Here is a 19,183-nt window from a genome sequence, read left to right as displayed (position 1 = left end):
GTCCTGAGGTGGGACTGTCCCTGCCTTTACCTGGCATCTTCTACTCATGCTTTTAGGCCCAGTTCCAATGTCTCATTCATTCCTGGGCATCCCTCACTGTTGGAACAAACTCACTTCCTCAGAGGGACAGAAAGTGACCCTGTGTAACTCTTACCCTGCACCTCCCTGGAGTCCCCCATCTCACCTTCTCTGTGCAGAGGTCCACGCACTTGTCCACGGACATGTTCGGCATGGCGGCCGTCACGGGCAAGGCCAGGGAGAGGTTGTCGGGCCTGCGGAAGCAGCCTCGGAAGACGGCGCTTCCATCTGGAGAGCCAGAGAAAAGAGGAGTCGTCAGGTCTAAGCCGGGGGGACCGCCTTCTGACAGAAGCGCTTGGAAGTGAAAGCCCAGAGAAGGCAAGAGTCTTGCCCAAGATCACACAGTGAACCAAAAGGGAGACTAAGGAGCTAGACAGCTCAATCTCGGCATCTGTGTCAGCAACCCAGGTCGCTGAGATGTTCTCACTGGGCCACACTGTCCCCTTTTCTTTGTCAGCATTCCTATGCCTCACCTCCTGATTCTCAACCATGGCACCTCCCCATGTGGGGAGATGGGAGATGCCAGGGAGGGTTCACACGATCGCATCAGGGGAGGGCTGAGCGCGTGGGGATGGAAGGAAGCAAAAGGCCAGGCCTGTCTGCCCTCCTCACAGCATCAGGGAAGCCCTCTCCTCCCATCATCCAGGGCTTCAGGGGGGAAACCCTGAGCCTCGGGAGTCTCTGCCCATCCAGTGCTGAGCACCCACAGGCTGCAAGGGACTGATATGTGGGAGGGACTCCCTTTAAAATAACCCCCATTTGGGAATATCCCAATTAGTTGACTTTAAGGAGACTTCCTTCAAAGGAATGGGTGAGCCTCATCTCATCAGGTGAAGGCCTTAAGAGCAAAACTGAGGTTTCTCAGAGGAATTCTGCCTCAAGACTGCAGCATTAACTCCTGCCAGCACTGCCAGCCTGCTGAGCTGCCCCACAGCTTTCGGACTTGCCAGCCCCACAGTCACGTGAGCCGGTTCCTTAAATAAATATAAATATCTCTATCATCTATCCCTCTATCTAATCTTCTGGTTCTGTTCCCCTGGAGAACTCTTGACCGATAAGAGTAGGATCACAGGCAATTTTTCTTCCCATCTTTTTGTAAAATTTTTCTATTTTTTCCTACAGCGAATATGTATTTTTTTTTTTTAAATGTAAAAAAGACAAACGAAAGAAAAAAAGTGGGCCCTGCCAGGTTTATTGAAAGGCTCCTAAGGCCCATTTAAAATTGGGTTCAGTTCTCAAATTCGAGTCGTACGAACCTTTCTAGAAGCACGGCTTTCACATAAAACAAAGGACGCTGCTGGTGGCGCGTGAGTCAAAACCAGGAGCCCTGAGTAGGTGCATTTATTGAGCACCTACCATGTGTGATCCACTCTGCTGAGAGCTTTACAAACATCATTTCATTGAGCATCCTGGAGACTCTACAAGGTCCGTAGTCACCTCTCGTTTTACAGGTGAGAGAAGCAGGGCTCAGAGAGGGGAGGTTATGTGACCAACCTGAGGACCTGCCATTGGCAAAAACAACAACTCGCTGAGGATGACCTCGGAGACAAATGTGAGCCCCTGGGAAAGGGAAGCGCGTTTCAAAACCGCATAACCCTATAGCTCTGTTACAGCTGTGTGTGTGGGCACGTACAGCGTGAGCCACTTTCTAAGCGTGTGTGCATGTGTGTGTGTGTGTGCGTGTGTAAGGAATTATTCCCCCGGGCAGTGAGACGGTGCAGGGGGGAGTTGAGGAGCGGCCGTTTTAAATTTCAGCTGCCAAAGGCGCCCTAATGATTACTCCTACCACCTGGCTCCCAGTAGCCTGAAGCTGTTCACGGCGGAGGCCAGTCCAGCCACGACATCTGGAGTTTGGTTAAACGGCTCATTTCCAGAACTCGCCGCGGGCTTGCACACGCCCAGCGCTCGCTCCTCTGCTTCGCCCGTGTCCGGCTCCAGGCTGGGGAGGGGGCAGCTGCAGCAGCTGTGGGGGCGGCTGGAGCGGTCGGGATGCTGCTGACCCCCCGTGTGGTCCTCCAGGCCTCAGTTTCCCCGCATTGAAACGGCAGGGAGCGGGGGAGCTAAAGAGGCGGGGAGCCTGAAATGGTGCAGGCGAAACCTTCCCTAAACCCAAAGGCTCAGCAGGATGCCGACACCCGTCACAGTCACGAGACGCTGGGCGGGCCTTGCTCTCAGACCAGCAGACACGAGCTCCGGCCCCTACTTGGCCTCTCCTCCCTGGGATGCAGCGTCTGTACCTCCAAACGTCCACCCTGGCAGCTCCACCCTTCCTCACCCTTCGACCTTGGGCACGTTTTCTCTCCTTTTGGGGCCTCAGTGTTCTCATCTCTAAAACGGGGCCATGAATGTTGACGGATCATTCCGAGATGGACGCGAATGGGCCTCGGGAGCTGTGAGGACAGTGGAAGGGGGCAGGCAAAGGTCCGCGAAGCTGCCCCTCGCTGGCTGCCTTCAGACTTAACTGGAAAGGGAGGTGAGGGAAAAGAGAGTCCCTAACCTGGCATCTCCCCAGGGGATCTTCTCCTGCCTGCTAGACTTCTGGAGGCCAGACTGCAAGGGTGGGGAGGAGGGAAGACTCCCTAAGCCCAGCTCCCTTTGACGTTTAAGCATCTGCTAATGAGTCCCTCACCCTCCCTGTTTAGAGATGGGGGGGGGGGCTGAGCTGAGTGCCCTGAATTCCAAGTGAGGTGAGGCTCTCAGAGTCCTAAAGGGCCTGAGAGGGATCAGGAGCTACCCTGTGAGTCTCTCTTTGGACAAGGTATGTGCTGGGGGTGGGGGTGGGGAGGGAACAGGTTCGGGAAGTTGGTTCCAGGAGCCGCGAAGCTGTTGGATGTGGGGTCTTCCCACAGGGCTGCCCATCCTGCCCGCACAGCCCGTGGACAGTAACAGCGACCCGAGTAGCGTCTTCCTGAGGACTAACGCTAAGGGGTAACAGCAACGGCCGTCAGCGCCGAGCGTGTTACACCGGCTCTATCTCAATTAATCCTCGGCACAACCCATGAGGCCGGAGATACCACTGTCCGGTGTTGCAGGCAGACACCCTGAGATGTCACAAGGCTCGGTCACTTTTCCGGGGCTCACAGCTAGTGAGGAACAGAGCTGGGATGGGACCCCAATCTCGTCGGACGCCGCACCCCGGGTTCCCACAGCTCTGGCGTTCCGCGGGAGGCCTGCGGGCTCTAACGTGGCTGAGGCTCAGGGATCCCGTGCCCGCCGCCTGCGTTTCCCGGAAACCCTCTCAGGCCCCGCCGCAGGGGGCCGAGGGTCCCAGGGGCCCGCGCCCCACATCCTGGCAACGCCAGCTCTTCACTGCCAGGCTCGCTGAGATGCCGTGTGACCTCAGCACCTTGGGGTTTTTGTTAGCAAGAGGCGAGCGCAGCAACTGTTCACAGCTCCCCTTGCTGGGGGCAGGTGGTGAAGATCCCGGCACCAGCTGCAAGTGCCTCTGAAGTCCCAGGATCTTTGTTCTGGGGCTTCACACACAAAAATGAAGTAAATGTCGTCAGGCACTGGCTTCAAGGCGGGCGTGGAAGAGTTCTCCTTGGTTTGAAAGAGGCTCCCCCCCCCCCCAGTAATTAGGCCAAGCTCCGCTGCATTAAAGATGCAGGCCAGGGAGAAAGGCAGCGAGCTGGGAACTGTTAACAGCTACCTATAATCAGAGAGAGATTGAATTATACAAAGAGCCTAATTGTCTGAGGAGAATTCAGCCATTTTGGGGGCACCCCCGAAGTCTCCCGCGGACTCCTGCAAATTCAAGTCGCTGGAACTGGGTGCTGCTCAGAGTGAGTCGGGGAGTCGTCATTTTAGGAAGACGGTGAGGGGTGGGGGTTAGTTTACAACAACGGACACTGTGCTGGATGCTTTCCCGATTTCATCTCACTGGGCGGTCGCAGGGATCTTTAAAGGTTAGGATTGCCCCCATTTGACGGATGAGGCACTGGAGCCTCAAAAAGGATACATGGCTTGGCCAAAGTCAACACAGCAGGCAAGTGAGAAGGTGAGCTGGCATAGAAACGTCTGCCTGATTGCAAAGCCCGCAGGACTCCCACGGCCCTCCTGGATTTCGTGCCGGGGAGAACAGCTCACCCATTCCCCCCATCGTGAGGAAGAGGGAGGAAAACCCTTCTAGTTGTCATCTCCTTGGCTCTGCACCGCATAATTCATGAAGGCCCGCGGAAGTGATAAAATCCAGGAGTCCCAGACAAGGGCGAGGAGAGGCCTCCAGGCCTGGCAAAGGGGCTCGACGTGGTCTGTCCATCAACATGGGACTTTCCCCGGGATCATCCGAGCCTCCCCTCAACAGAAGCGCCTAGAATGGAGTATCCCTGAGCATAAATCACAAGCGTTGAACAAAATCCCCCTTCTAACTTTGGAAGACAAAAATAAAAATAAAAAAATTGCCAGAACTAACAATGGTCCACAAAATCCACTATGTGAATTGTGAACCATACATCAAGGATCTATTGATCCTTGTGACAGTGCAAACTTCCTAAAAAATTCACCGAGATAGAAAGGAAACACCTGGAAGAAAAAGGGCAGAGCCCTGGGAGAGGCTGGCCTGCGGTCATGGGGACTTTGGGCAGCACCAAAGGATGGTCAGCACCATGGACAGCCACCCAGGGGCCGGACACATGGATGTTCTGGGCAGTTCTAAGGAGCCTCGCGACACAAATCTTACAACAATCTTTCAGGCAAACGATGCTTGTGGCCACATCCTGTCCAGCCCGAATGTTCTCAAATCACCTGCAGGTCTCTGGCCCTGGGAGGAGGGCTACACTTGCCGACACGTTTAGCAAACCCGCTGTGACAACTGACCCAGCCAAGAAGGAAGTTCATTTCTCGGGTCTTCTGAGAGTCCGTGCCAAGGCGGAGCAGCAGGGCGCCTGCCGTGGGAGCTGGACGTCCCCCGCCCGCCCGAGTGGGGCTCGGAAGGGAACAAGCCTCCACTGGAACCTCGCAGTCACTAAGAGCTCGGTGCCACTGCTCAGGGAGACAGTTACGACACGGTGTTCATACCGACCAATGACTCTGGTTTCCATCCGACCTGCTTCCTGGAGGTTGCAGGTCATTTCTTTGACTGATGGGCTACAAGGGAGTGTCGTGTGCCCGTGACTTGGAAGCCTCCCTTTCTCATTGATTTGTGTATAAATCAGATCCCAGGAAGCCAGGGGTGCTCCGACTGGGTCAGAGCAAAGACATTGGAGATGCCGTATTAGTTAAGAGTCAGGAATCAAGGCAGAGGAGAAATCGGGGGTCAGGGAGAAAAGGAGCTAAGCTAGAGCCAAGGAGTTACCCTAAAAGGAGAGGAGACGGGGTCCTGAATTCAATACAAGAGGTCAAGGTGAGCAAGCTCCCAAAATAGAAGCCAGAGGCCTGAGTTCCATCCCACGCTCGGTGCCTAAGAGGCACTGTGGCCTTGGAAAAGTCGTGCCTGCCCGTCGCTTCCCGAAATCACCTCTAGGCTTTGCACACCCTGTTCCCTTGGCCTGGGGTCCTCTCCCACCTCTTGGCGACTTGTCTTGACTCCGTGTACCCTCCTCCTCTCTCTCCACCAGGCAAAATCCTAGGTGTCCTTCAAGGCCCTAATCCAACAGCCCTCCTCTGCGAGCCTGCCCCCAAGAAGGCTCGATTTAGCCAGCACGCTCGACCTGACCGCAGAGCACAGCTGGAACGGGGCTTCAGGGACATGGCATCTGAAAAACAGAATACACTATCGAGCAGACCAAGGGTGGATTTTTATAAACAACGGCATTCTGCTCTCTGGGCCTCAGTTTCCAAAACTGTAAAATGGGACATCAGCAAGGAAGGTCCTTCCAACGCGGCATTCAACGCCTGATCTTTGCTGACCCTGGACTTTTGCTCATGGCTAGAATACACGGCTCTCCCTTTCAACTTTAAATCTCCTTAGAGTAAGATTCGGCTCAAGGGCGGCTCCCTTGGCTCCTTCAGACAGAATCCCCGCAATCCCCTGCACAGACCCCCCCCCCCCGCAATGGTCTTGGGCCTGTCTCTCTCTTGGACACCTCAGGGACTGCTCGGCAGCAACCAGCCAGCCCTCCTACTGCTACAAGGGCAAAACACCCTTGTTTAGTGGTCTTTGTGTGTTGAGACTTATACTGAAAAATCTCTGATGATCTGTGAGCATGTTGTTATAACAGGTGATCTCAGGTGTGTGTGTGTGTGGGGGGGGAATGTCCAATCCGAACATTAACCAAGAGGACGTCTGGCCAATATGTGGCTAATGACACACGCAGCCCAGTTCTTATTTTCTGGCTCATCTCCATCCACCGGGATGTTTTAGTGGCAGCAGCTTTCCCTCTAAATACCAGTGACACTAAGGCCATCTCTTCAGATGATCAGAGCCACCATCAAAATAACACAAATATTGGCATAAAGGGTTCAGTGATGAATATGACAAGTCTGCCATCAAATTAAAAACTCATTACATGAACGGCCGAGCCAGGAACCGGCTGTGCGCACGCTCTCCGGCCTGGATCTCACACGCCACCTGAGTCCTCTGCCAGGCCGGCTTCCGCCCCACGGGGAGGCGGCTGGGGCCTCGGTTTGCAGGCATCGGCCCCTTTGCAAACTGGCAGCACACTCGACCCTACCGCAGAGCAAAGCCTGAAGGGGGCTTCAGAAGCATGGCATTTGGAAAACAGAATACACTGTCGTGCTGAACCAACGGTGGATTTTTACAAGCAATGGCATTCACGTGGCAGGGACCTACTTCTCTCTGCGCGCAGACAGGCGTGAAGGCCTGCCGGACCTGCCTGCGTGAGCAAGCCTACACTCCGGCGGGCCTCGGCATCTCTGCTGGGGCCTGAGGCCTTATTATTTATTAAAGTGTGGTCCCTGGACCAGCAGCCTAGCATCACCTGGGAGCTCCTTAGAAATGCAGAATCCCACCTGGACCTGCTGGATCAGATCAGATCGTGCGCTTAAGGTCCCCACAGGGTCCACGGGCACGTTCAAGTTCCAAAGCGCTGGCCCCCGAGTTAGAGACGTGGTTGTGGATTCCTGTGCCTGCCTCCCAAGCTTAACCATGACGATCAAGGCCATTAGCTCTTTTCACAGGTCTGAAGGTCTGTGTGGCCTGGGGCAGGTTTACGTAAATGCATTAAGCCTCGGTTTTCTCCTTGTAAAATTCACGATGGTAACATCGCTGCCTGAAAGGGCTGTAGGGAAGGTCAATGCGAAAGGCCTGCAGTGGGCTTAGCACGGTGCCTGGAACACAGCAGATTTCAAGAGTCAGATACTAACTGCTATTAAACAGCTGGAGAGGGAACAGTGGGACGGTGTCCACAGCACAGGGCTGGCTCCTGTCCTCTCCAATTCACCTCCCTTCCTCCCTCACGTTGGAAACTGAAGACTTTTCCAACAAGACTGAAGCACTGACAAGCAAGGGATAAATTCTCTTTAGGGGAGCATTAAAGACCTAGGCTCTGGAGTTGGTTTAAACGCTCTGGGGTTTATATGACACTGAACCTCAGTTTCCTCACCTGTAAAACGGGAGTAGGTGAATAACAGTGCCTATTTGAAGCGTCAGTGTGAGAATTAGATGTACTATTCCACATACGGCACTTAGAAAGCCATTGCTTGTGGCTGTCATTATCGCCACTGTCATCAATTGTTACAGAAAATCTGCTTTCAGGAAACCAGGAAGGACAGGCCGAGCTCATGCGGTAGCCCAGCTGAAGGCGGAAGGCGGGTGTGACGGTGTGACGAGGGGTGCAGGCGGCCCAGGAGGCGGCTCGGGATGGGAGGGAGGAGGGCAGGCGGGAACATTCCAGGTAGCTGGAGCAAACGGCTCCGCACGGGGCGGGGCGGGAGGTGAGTCTGGGGCAGGACTGTGGAGCCTTGCAGGGCAGCCGAGGGCACGGGAGAGATGGGGAGCCACGGAAGGTGCGAGGCAGACGTGCGGGCAGGTAGGCCGGCCAAGGACGGAGCCGCAGAGGGGGGCAGGGGCCAACTCACGTACACCTGCGGGCCGACTCCTGGGCCAGCTGCAGCCGGTAGACGGAGAGGCGGTTGGCACCGCCGCACAGGCTCCCCCGCTCGCCCTTGCACTCCATGTCGCACTCCGCCTCGCTCACGTTTGTCGCCTGGATCTTGTGGCCGCAGTAGCACTCGGCGCCGAACTCCAGCCCGGCGTACAGGTAACCCCTGGGGAAGGCTGCTGTCAGGCCAGGGCACCTGCCACCAGCAAGACCCCAGGGACAGGGACACTCACCCGGCCCTGGGAGACGGGGCCCCTAGGGACCACCCGCCTGCCTTCAGCCCCGCCTGATGTCTCACACCCCCGTCCCCCCGTCCACAGGCACACCGTGTCCACACTGACACCGCCTGTATACGCCCTCAGCACTCGGCCGCTTCACACACACACCCCCTCACATCCTGTGGTCCCCCCACCCCACCCCTCTCTCTCTCCTCCCTGCCTAGAGCCATGAGCCAAACGTATGTGCAGAGTCCAGCCCCTTTATTCCAGGAAACATCTAAAAAAGCAGAATAAATAACAAGCAGAACAGAAACAGACTCCCGGACACAGAGACCATTCTGATGGCCGCCAGGCAGGAGGGGGTCGGGACGCCGGGCGGGAAAGGTGAAAGGGCTGAGAAGTGGTCACTGGTAGTAACAGGACAGTCGCGGGGATGTAAGCACAGCACAGGGAATACAGTCAATAATATTCTAATAACTACGTGTGGTGTCAGGTGGGGCGAGATTTATCGGGACGATCACTTAGCAAGTTCCGTGATGTCTAATCACTGGGGCGCACACCTGAAGCTAATATAATACTGTACGTCGACTGTAATTAAACAATTAAAAAAAGTGATCTAAGAAAATAATAAAACAATCAAGTTCCCCGGGGTGATTCGAACGTGCCGCTGGCTGTGAGAACGAGAGCAGCCGAGCTCCGCTCCCTTGGCCTCTACGACCCCCGCGCCTCATCAGCAGGCCCAGCCCAGCCCCAGGCCTCCTTTTACCCCCACCCCCGGCTTCCTCGCGTGTGGGGTGTGGATCAGAACATTCCTACCGCGTAGAAGGTCTCGTGGGGGTTAAAGAGTTAATATTTGCAAAGTGCCGAGAACAGTGCGTGGCACAGAGCGAGAGCCCGCCGAGGGTAGGCCACCGCTATTCTAGCGGCCCCGCCTGTCCCTGCCCGAGGGCAGGCCCGTGGCGGGCGCGTCTCCGTGTCTCCAGCGCCTGAAAGCACACACGGACAGCCGAAAGACAGCCGCTGAGCGGCACAACTGAATTCCAAGTTTTTAAAAAATATATGTTTTTACTGATTTTAGAGAAACCGGGAGAAGGAGAGAGAGAAAGAGAAACATCGATGACGTTGATTGGCCGCCTCCTGCATGCCCGCTATTGGGAATCAAGCCCGAAACCAGGGCATGTGCCCTGGCTGGGAGTCGAACCGGTGACCTCTTGGTTCCCAGGTCGACACTCAACCACTAAGCTACACCGGCCTGGTCTGACTTGTTTTCTGAAGCTCACCTTGGCTGTCACCTGCTCTGAGAGGTCTCTCCTGACGCCCCAGGCAGGCTAGGGGCTCTTCTGCATTTCCACGGTCTGTGACCCTCATCTCACTGTATTGCCCTCTCCTGCTTACGTGCCTGTCCCCTCGCCTGGCCGTGGGCTCCACAAGGGCTTGGGCTCTGTGGAATCCACCTCTGTCTCCCCACAGTTCAAGAGATAAATGAACGAATTGATATCATCAAGGCTCGGACTTTCCCAAGCTGGAGGGGGTCCTGGGCTCAGGACTTCCACGGTGGATACTCAGGAAGCTGGTTATAGAAGGGACAGTGATTTCTAAGAGTCCCTTGGTCACCCCCTTGCCCATTTCCACTCCAGCCATGCAGCTGCATCCTTCTGCGCTGGGACCTCCAGAGCCAGCCAGGTGAACATGTTAGAGGCCTCTCCACAAGCCACCACAGGTCAGGGGACCCAGGACACAGGGAAGGAGAAGGTCAACTTAGCCCCACGGTGCCCCCGGGGGCAGCAACGCTGGTGCCCAGGCCCGGACCGATGGCTCCCATCCCTGCTCGCCAGTCCTTGGGGGTTTCATCCACTCTTGGAAAGTCAGCTCCCTTCCCCAGTGTATGTTCTAGTCTAAATATCATTCCCTCTTAGATTAAAAAGCATGGTCTGCACAGGTGAGTGTTTCTCCCTGGGGGGAAGAACAAGGGCTTTCTCAGCTGGGAAACCATTAAGTCCCCTGATACCCGGGCTCCTGTCTCACCTTCCCTGGAACATCTCCCAAGGCTCCTGCTCACAGATTCACACCTGCATGCACACGAACACCCACACGCGCTTTCCCCCCCACACGCACAATTCACAAAGACTCCTGCACACACAGCCACTATTATTGAAACCTAACTATGTGTTGGCATCAGGCTCACAAACGTAACCAGCTGGCCCTGCGTACTGTGCACTGTAAATTCACTCCTAGGCACAGCCTCACACAACCGCACGGTCACACACGCCCACAGACCAACTCCAGGAGAATCCTGCTCATCTGCATGCATGGGTGTGCGCACACACACACACACACACATGCACACACACCCTTGCATTGCACTTTCCCTGTGGTCGTGGTCTCACCTTCCATCACCCCCCCCCCCATGGAAAGGGAGACCACCACCGGCAGGAACCTGAGAAGGAAGGGGTCTGAAATGAACGGAGCCTGGGACGTCGGGGCCCTACCGTTCCGCACAGTTGTCCTGGCAACGGAAGACAGTCATCTTTTTGTAGTCAAAAAAGGACACGCCTCGCAGGGCCCGACTCTGGGTGTCATCCAGGTAGCAGCCGATGTACTTGGCTTTGGGGAGAGGAGAAGAGTCAGATTCGGCTGGGGTCAAAGGGGAAAGGGTGACAGGAGCAAGCAGGGCGCCTTGGCTACGAGGCCTGATTGGCTTTTTGGTACCAATTCCTTCCTCTGAGCAGAAAAGCAGGCAGGAGAGACTGAAGGTCACAGGCACTGGAAGCACTGGCCTGGTGAGTTTAGGCCAGGTAAGCGCTCGGAGGCCTAGCTTTGGTCACAGTGGGGGTCAAAGTACCAACCCAGCCAGGTTAAAAGGCAGTGACTTGTGTCAATGTTTCTACCACAGTGTCTCGCACACAACAGGCACAAAGTGAAGGCAAGGAAGTAACACACTGACCATTCACAGTGCCGTGCGCGGGCTTTACAGTTTGCCTCTATTGTGGGCCAAGGTGAATGATTCCACCCAATTTTAAGCCACACACTTCATTTTCTTAACGTAGTAAATGTGTTCCTGTGCCTCATGATAAGTAGTAATTCTCACCCACGAAGATGGCACTCCACCCTTTATAAAATCCTTTCTCATATGTTCTTACGATTATTACTATTTAGCTCGGACATAGAGTTTGCTAAGTGCTTCACGCACTGAATCTTGACAATGATTCTATGAGATAAGCACTAATATCCCCATTCTATACAGAAGAGGAAACTGAGGCCCAGAGAGGTTGAGTCACTTGCCCAAGGAAACACAGCCTGCACGTGTGGAGCCAGGGTTGGAACCACGCACCCTGGCCTAGGTTCTGAACTACCGCTCGCTGCTTCTTGACTCTGGGGATCTTTGCGATGACCTGCGTGAAGGGGGAAGTGCTGGCATGCTCACACTTTTTTCTTTTTTTAAAAAAAAATATATGAGAGAGAGGAAGGAGGGGGGAGAGAGAGAGAAACATCGATGTGAGATTGCAATGTGGATCGGCTGCCTCCTGCACGCCCCACACTGGGGATCGAGCCCACAACCCTGGGCATGTGCCCTGACTGAGAATCGAACCAGCGACCTTTTGGTGCAGGCGATGACGCCCAACCAACTGGGCCTCGCCGGCCAGGGCACCTGGTGCTATTTATTACTCATGCTCCTGGAGATTCCTGTTGTCCTGCCTGAAAAGTGGGAATAAAACTAGAGGCGTTATGGGTTGAAGTGTGTCCCCTCCAGAAAAGAAAAAAGGTATGCTGAAGTCCTAAGTCCAATACGGCAGAATGTGCCCTTATTCGGAAACAGGATCATTACAGATGTAATTTATTAAGTGATGGGGCCATGCTGGAGTTGGGTGGGCCCCAATCTAATATGACTGGTGTCCTACCGATACGATGACTATCTGAAGACACAGAGAGTCATGGTAATAATTCAATACATGGAAGAGTATCTGGCTCATAGTAAGTGCTCAATAAATGCTGGCTGTTTTAATCTTGCGCATATTTAACAAGCCCTGGAAAAGGCTGCAGGGGAGGGTCAGGCTGAGCTCTGACAGATGTGAGGCTCCAATCCACGATTGCCTATTTACAAGCTGTGTGACCTTGGGCAAGTCACTTAAATCTCTCTGAGCTTCCGTTTTCTCCTCTGAAATGGGGGTTCATAAGGAAACCTGTGCATCTGTAGCTATAACTATCTGATGGCTGGTTCCTATTACACCCTGAAAACTGAGGCTGTTATTATATTATCACCCTTCCTCCCTTCTCCCGGCCACCCCCACGCCCGATGCTCACCCCTCTTACCTCTTTCCTCATCTTTCTCCCGGACAACCCTGCCCTTGAGGGCCCGGCTCCAGGCCCCGCCTCCGTAGTCGCCCAGCTTGGCTCTCTCGCTCCCATCCTTGCCCTTGAACCAGGGTCCGTACCTGCGGGCAATGCTGGCGGCTTCGCCCGCGTCCCTGAAGCCCCGGCCCAGATGCAAGTCGCCCAGGAAGGGCAGCTCCGCGCCCTCGGCCGGGGCCCCGGCGGCGGGGCTGGCCTGGCCCTGCGACACCGCGGGCTGGCCCACGAAGCCCGAGTGGAGGAAGACAAGGCTGCCGGCCGTCAGGTAGAGCACCAGGAAGGTAAAGAAACGCACAGGTTTTCGGCGGAAGTAGCGCTGGAACTTGAACCAGAGCTTGGCCATAGCGGGATCATTCCGGACTGGCTCGCTGGGGCCTGGCTGGAGGGGGCTCCCCTTAGGGAAGGCACCCCTGGGCGTCTTCAGTCTTATCCCCTCTGCGAAGGTGACTGCCAAGACCAGAGCTGGGGGGCAAGTCTAGCACGTGGCTGAGGCCGAGAGAACAGAGGACAGCTTGCCAGCCCTCCCGAGGCCGAGGTGCGCTTCCTTGGGCCACAGAAGGAGTTTCGAGGCTCGGGACACCCGGGAGTTGGGCCCATTTTCTTACATCTTGCTCTTGGCCTCCGAGGGCTCCCGGAGAACTTTGAAAGCAGCAAGCGAAGGCGGGGTCTGCAGGCCCAGCAGCTGCAGTGCGCTTCTCGCCCTTTCTCGGCTCCCCAGGCCTGGGGGGCTGGATTATATCACCGAGGCCAGGCCGCTTCTGGCTTCCTCCCCAGCTGGGGACCGAGCTCGGGGTGTCCACCTCGTGCAAACAGAAGCTGGCGGGCTTCCATCCGGTCAAGGGTCAGGGCTCAGGGCTGCCACCTGCGAAGCGGCACAGACACAGGCGTAAGAAAGAAGCCAGGGCCCGAAGGTTCTGGAATATGTTCAAGGGGCGGCGCAGAGTCCAGAGAGGGGAGTAAACCAATGGCCGAAGCACCCAGCGGAGCTGGACAGAGCCCAGCCTCCCGGTGACCAGCAGTGGCTCACCCGCTGCCAGGGTCCCTGGGAGTGTGGTCGGCGGAGCACTGTATTCAGAGCCACCTGGCAGCCTGGTTAGAGACGCCTGACCTCTCCAACCAGAGTCTCTGGGTCAGGGGAAACCTGCAGGTGTAACACGGTGCCCTCCGGTGATGGTTACGAGCGCAAAGGCCCGAGAACCGCTGCTTTAATAAGAGTAAACATTCAGGATCATCGCCAGGAGAGAAACAGGACGGAAATCACAAGAGAAAGAAAACTGTTTGGCTGACGTTGTTTCCCATCAACACCAGCAGGGGGCCTGGTGACAATCTCGGTCAATACGGGGCTTCAACTGTCAGCCCACAGGCCGTCTGAGCGGCAACAGCCCCTCCTAATCCAGGCCGCAGCACCGACTTCAGCTGTGGCTCAGGGCAGAGCGGGCCAGTCCTCCGCAGGCCTTCCCACTCCTTCGGGAGCTAAGCACGGAGCACCTGCTACGTACCAGTCATTGGTTTAGGCATCTGGCACAGGTCAGCGAAAAAGCCGCGAATTCACGCTCCCGTGGGGGCCAGCTCTCTGTTCATCCATCGATCCACCCATCTCTCCATGATCCTTTAATCCATCCATCAGTCCACCTACCCATCCGTCCATTAAGTCACAAGCTACCCACCCATCCATCATCCATTCCTTCACCCATCCATTAATCTACCTACCCCTCCCTCCCTCCATCTGAACCGTAACAGCCCACTCATCCGACTAACTCTCCACCGATCCATTCATCTATCCACTCTTCCATTCATTTAAAAACATGTTTCGCCCGGCCAGGCGTGGGTCAGGGGTTGAGCGTCGACCTAGGATCCAGGTGATCGGGGTTCGATTCCCGATCAGGGCACATGCCCGGGTTGTGGGCTCTCAATCCCCAGTCAGGGGCGTGCAGGAAGCAGCCGATCAATGACTCTCTCGTCATGGATGTTTCTATCTCTCTCTTCCTCTCTCTGAAATAAAGGTATATTTTTAAAAAATACAAAAAACAAACAACAACAACAAAACATGTGTTTCTAGCCTACTGGGTGTGCGCTTGGGATGCAGAAATAAATAATTCGGAGTCCCTGCTTTCAGAGAATTCAGAGCCTCCCCTGGGAGACAGCAATTTAAATAATCACTATACTAAATCACTCTTCTAGATAAAACAGTGATAAATCCTGCAGTAGATGTAAGTATAAGATATAGAACAGCAATTAATGCGAATAACTCATGTTTGCTGAGCACTTACTGTGTGCCAGGCATTGCTCTAAACACACGGCTGCCGTGGGGAGGGCAAGGATTTCGGCTGTGGTGTTCTCCGTGCCTTTCCGTCTGAGGGTATTTCTGGGTCTAGGCCCTGTTTTTTGGTTCCCTTCTCAGTCTTTTCTATTGCAACACATCTTTTCTCTAAGTGGGTGCCAAGTGGGTTTAAGAGGATATAAGCTCATTAGGAGCTGGCAGGGAACAGAAAGAGACTGAGGCTTTGGTGGCGTGGGGAGCGGAGGGGGCCTCCCAGGAAGGGGCTGTGAGGAGGGGGCTCCTCCTGGGACGGTGAGCCTCCTACACCATCCTCCAGCGCTGGGAGGGAGGTGGGGGCGCATTGGAGGGAGAGCACCCTGGAATCCGAGCCCCAAGGGGGTGGGACCGTGTCTGCTGTCTCACTGCGTGAGCCCCAGCACATGGTGTGTTGTGGGTCCCCAAGAAACCCCAGTGGAGGAGATGAATGCAAAGAATCAGGGGACTGGCTTCCCCACCAGGGCTTGAACGCACACCCACGGCTCCATGCCACGTGTCAGGACACCGCGCAACAGCCTCGGAGAACTGTTCATTCAGGACTCTGTGGAGGTGACATCGTGCATTACTCAGCTCTGGTGGTCAAGGGGTTCAGGGTCCTTGCTGAGCCGCAGTCTCACCTCCCCAAGGGAACCCCAAAGTCTTCTCTGCCTCTCATATCCATCACTGTCTCCTCACACAAGCCCGCCCCCCCAGACAGAAATTCTACCCCAAAGAGAATGGGGAAATGAAGCTAACTGCCGCTTGTTGAGCACCTACTATATGCCGGACACTGTTTAAAGGTTTTACAAACACATTCTAACGAACTCCTCCCTCCTGGCAACGCGTGAGGCAGGTGGGAAGGTTCTCCCCGATCCACAGGTTGGGTATCTCCAGCCTCGGGCGGGGGGCTGGGCTTGGCCTCCAGCAAGTGCCTTTGCCTCGGGGTCTCCACTCATTCATTACACCTGGGAAACCATGATCGCATTAGCACCTCCTCCGGTCACTTGCAGCTACGAGGCCCTGGTAAGTGCCATCACCTCTCTCAGCTGCAGTTCTCTCTCCATTAAGTGGGGGTTGACCGTAGAATCTCCCTCCTGGGGTTTGGGGGCGGATTCAATGAGATAACCCCTAAGGCTGGGTGGAGTTGGTGCTGGCTAAGAGCTATCATCGTTTCTTTTCTCTTCCTTTTACAAGAGACCCCTGCAAGCCTCAGTTTCCCCATCTGTTGAATGTGGCCGATGACGCCTACCCCGCTCCCCTCCCAGGGCTGGCGCGAGTTTCTACAAGGGCGAGGCCCAGGGGCCCCCTTTGCGGGAATGGTGACATTTGGTTACTGCAGTCGGTGTTTCCAGGCGGAGCCTCGGAGCCTCCGAGTGTCTAAACACGGCCTATTTTTAGCACCGCAATGAACCTCTGGCGTTGAGCTGCCAAGAAAACGACTGGCGGGCAGAGCTGCCCTGCGGGAAGGGAAAACAGAAGGTGCGGCCTGCCCTGCCCGCCCTCCCTCCCTCCCCTGAAAGGGGCCACAGTGCTCCTTCCAGATTCCGGGGGCGGGCAGATCTGGCTGGAAGCCGTGAGGCTGGGCAGGAGTCCAGCCCTCTCTCCACAGCCCCTGAGCTTTACTTAAGGGCATGGGCTCCAGGACCAGCTGACCCCTGGCCATCCAAGCTGGGCCAAGAAACAGCTACCGAGAAAGTGGGCTTGTAAAGGTCTGATTTCTTCACAGTTCTAGGTAGGGGAGGCAGCTGGAGATCTCCAAGACACTGGGAGCCCCGGCCAGGGGTGCAATGTTGGTCTTGGTCTAAGGATAAAAATATCAGAAATCACCGGTATTTGTTGAGCATTTACTATGTGCCAGGCACTGTGCTGAGTATCTTATTTCCATTGAGCCATTTAAGGCAGGTACTAATCTCTCAGTGCCTCAGTTTCCTCATCAACAGAATGGGGAAATAATAGTATTTATCTCATAGGGTTTGTGTGAGGACTGAGTGAGTTGATATATGCAAGTGTTACCTTTTATTGTAATAATTTGTAAAGAATATATATGGTTTTGTCTGCCTAGTACCCTGTTTTTTTCTGGTATAAGGACCCCATTTACCTTCACGGAGGTTCTCCAGCATCAATTATCAGCTCATATGGCTTGGGCAGAATGAAATCCCCCACTAGTTGCTGCAAACCTGTCTCCTGGCACACATGTGCAAGAATTAATGTAGGGTGTATATATACCTAGGAGTGAAATTGCTAGGTCCTACTGTGTGAGCATCTCATGACTACCCTGAGAAATGCTGACTTGTTTTCCAAAGTGGCTGTCGTGACAACTCCCTTCAACAGAGTGTGAGCATTCCCGTTGCGCCAAATTCATGTCAGCACTTAATGCTGTCAGTCCTTTTCATTTTGGCCAGCCTGGCAGATCTGTAACGAATGCTGTATGTGCCCCGCCCATAGAGGTAACGTCCAAATGCCATATGAAGGCAGCCTCAGACACGGCTCCAGGTAGATGGACCGCCCCCTCTCCCCCCGGCTCCTTTGCTCAAAGTCCCTTCTCATCCTTGCTTCTGGACCACAGGAACCCAAAATTTTAGTAACCCAACGAACCCCAGGGAAGAACACTGTACCCGGACATGGTGTGTGGACCCCCTGTTGTGATGTTTTCCTAGTTTCGGGCCAGTCTTTGCAAAGTTGCAATGGCCACGTCTGTATAGATTTATTTCCTGCATCAAAACAGCGGGATTACTGTGTCCAAGGTTCTGCATGTGTGTGTGTGTGTATGTGTGTGTGCGCACGCGCACAGGAGAAACCTTCTCCAGGCTCCTAGTCACAGGATGTGCACCCTCGCGCACCCTCAGGCACCTCCTAGGGAGAGCCCGGAAGACCCCACACTTCCTCCTCTCTGTTCCTAGGTCGGGGACTTGCCCGCCACCACCCAGCACTCACAGCGCACCATCCATGTCCATAGCCGCTCATCCTCCCAAAACTCAGGAAAATAAATGAGAAGGCAAAGTGCCATTAGCTAAATGGCCTTTAACACCCAGCCATCTGCCATGATGTAATTAAATAAAAAAATCAGAGGGAGCATATGGTGCCCATTATAAATAAATATTAAAATTTTGTTTCCCTGGGTAATGACTCCAGTGCCTCTTGCTCAAACTTAATGGCCATTGTCACTTATTGCAGGGAATCGAGCTGGGCCACAGTGAGTGGACGTGACGGCCAGGAAGATCTAATGTCAGACATTCCTAGTTTGAACCCGCCTCAGCCGCATGCTGGCTGTGCGATCTCCAGCAGGTGGCCTCTCGAAGATTCAGTTTCCTCACCTGCAACATAGGAGCAATCCGCCCTGCCTTGTCAGGAAGATATGACAGTTAAATGAGCTAACATGTTTAAAATAATTAACACCGTAATACTATATGGTCTAGTACTTATTGAGCACCTACTATGTGTCAGGCCCTATTCTAGATATGAACTTATTTATTCCTTCCGACAATCCTATATGAAATGTCTCCTTTGTTGGCCCCATTTTACAGATGAGAAAACTGAAGTTCAGAGAGGCTAAGTCACCGGTGCAAGGTCCCATAGGTAGGATGGTAGAGCAGAGTTCGAACCCAGGCAGTCTGGCTCCAGAGCCTTCACTCTGCTAAGCCTGACATAACAGTTTCTCAATAGATGGTCACTCTCTGCCTCAACTTTGGCCAACAAACCATCTCCTTCTCATGACAATACCACTTGCCCAGACTTCATCTGAATAAAAGATGAAGATTTGATGAGTCATAATGATTAGAGACCACCCAAGGTACATACGGAAGCTACATTTGGGGGGGGTGTCTGTGTAGTGAGTGGCCCCCACCCCCTGTACACAGGGATAGGTCCCAGTGGCCATATTTGTACCACATACCCCTGCCCACTGGCATTGCCAGTGGGCCGTTAAGTGGACTCAGATGTAAAACTAGCCAACCAATTTTTGCCTTCTGGAAAATGGAGTTGAGACTTGAGATCATTCTGATCTCTGCTGGTCATTTGGACCAAGGACCTGAAACCTAAGGAGCTACCAACACGAGCCCAAAGAAAGCACAAGTTAGTCTACAAAGAGAAGACAAATAAGCAAAGGAGAGACTGAGACAGGGGCTCCAAGGAGGCCGTGGGCTCCTGACTCATGGAGACCCAAGTGCCAGCCTTCCAGGGCTATACGCAGCACCGAGTCAGAAACCATGGGTACTTGCTGGGTATACAGCCGGGACTCCGTA

General features: G+C 54.5%; 1 protein-coding gene across 1 annotated transcript in view; it reads right to left on the bottom strand.

Annotated features, from left to right (window-relative positions):
* WSCD2 (WSC domain containing 2) overlaps window positions 1-19,183 on the bottom strand; it is a 60,325-nt gene that overhangs the window by 8,074 nt on the left and 33,068 nt on the right. The window contains exons 2-5 of the mRNA XM_081123327.1: window positions 12,608-13,508; window positions 10,786-10,900; window positions 8,060-8,244; window positions 185-306 (exon numbers count right to left, since the gene is read on the bottom strand). Coding sequence (XP_080979453.1) covers window positions 185-306; window positions 8,060-8,244; window positions 10,786-10,900; window positions 12,608-12,989 — 804 coding nt within the window. The 5' untranslated portion in view covers window positions 12,990-13,508. The remainder of the gene's footprint in view (window positions 1-184; window positions 307-8,059; window positions 8,245-10,785; window positions 10,901-12,607; window positions 13,509-19,183) is intronic.

Source organism: Miniopterus schreibersii (genome assembly GCF_964146895.1).
Source record: "Miniopterus schreibersii genome assembly, chromosome: 20".
NCBI classification, from domain to species: Eukaryota; Metazoa; Chordata; class Mammalia; order Chiroptera; family Miniopteridae; genus Miniopterus; species Miniopterus schreibersii.
The sequence above is the reverse complement of the archived record's forward strand: the minus strand, read 5'-3'. Positions and strand labels throughout refer to the sequence as shown.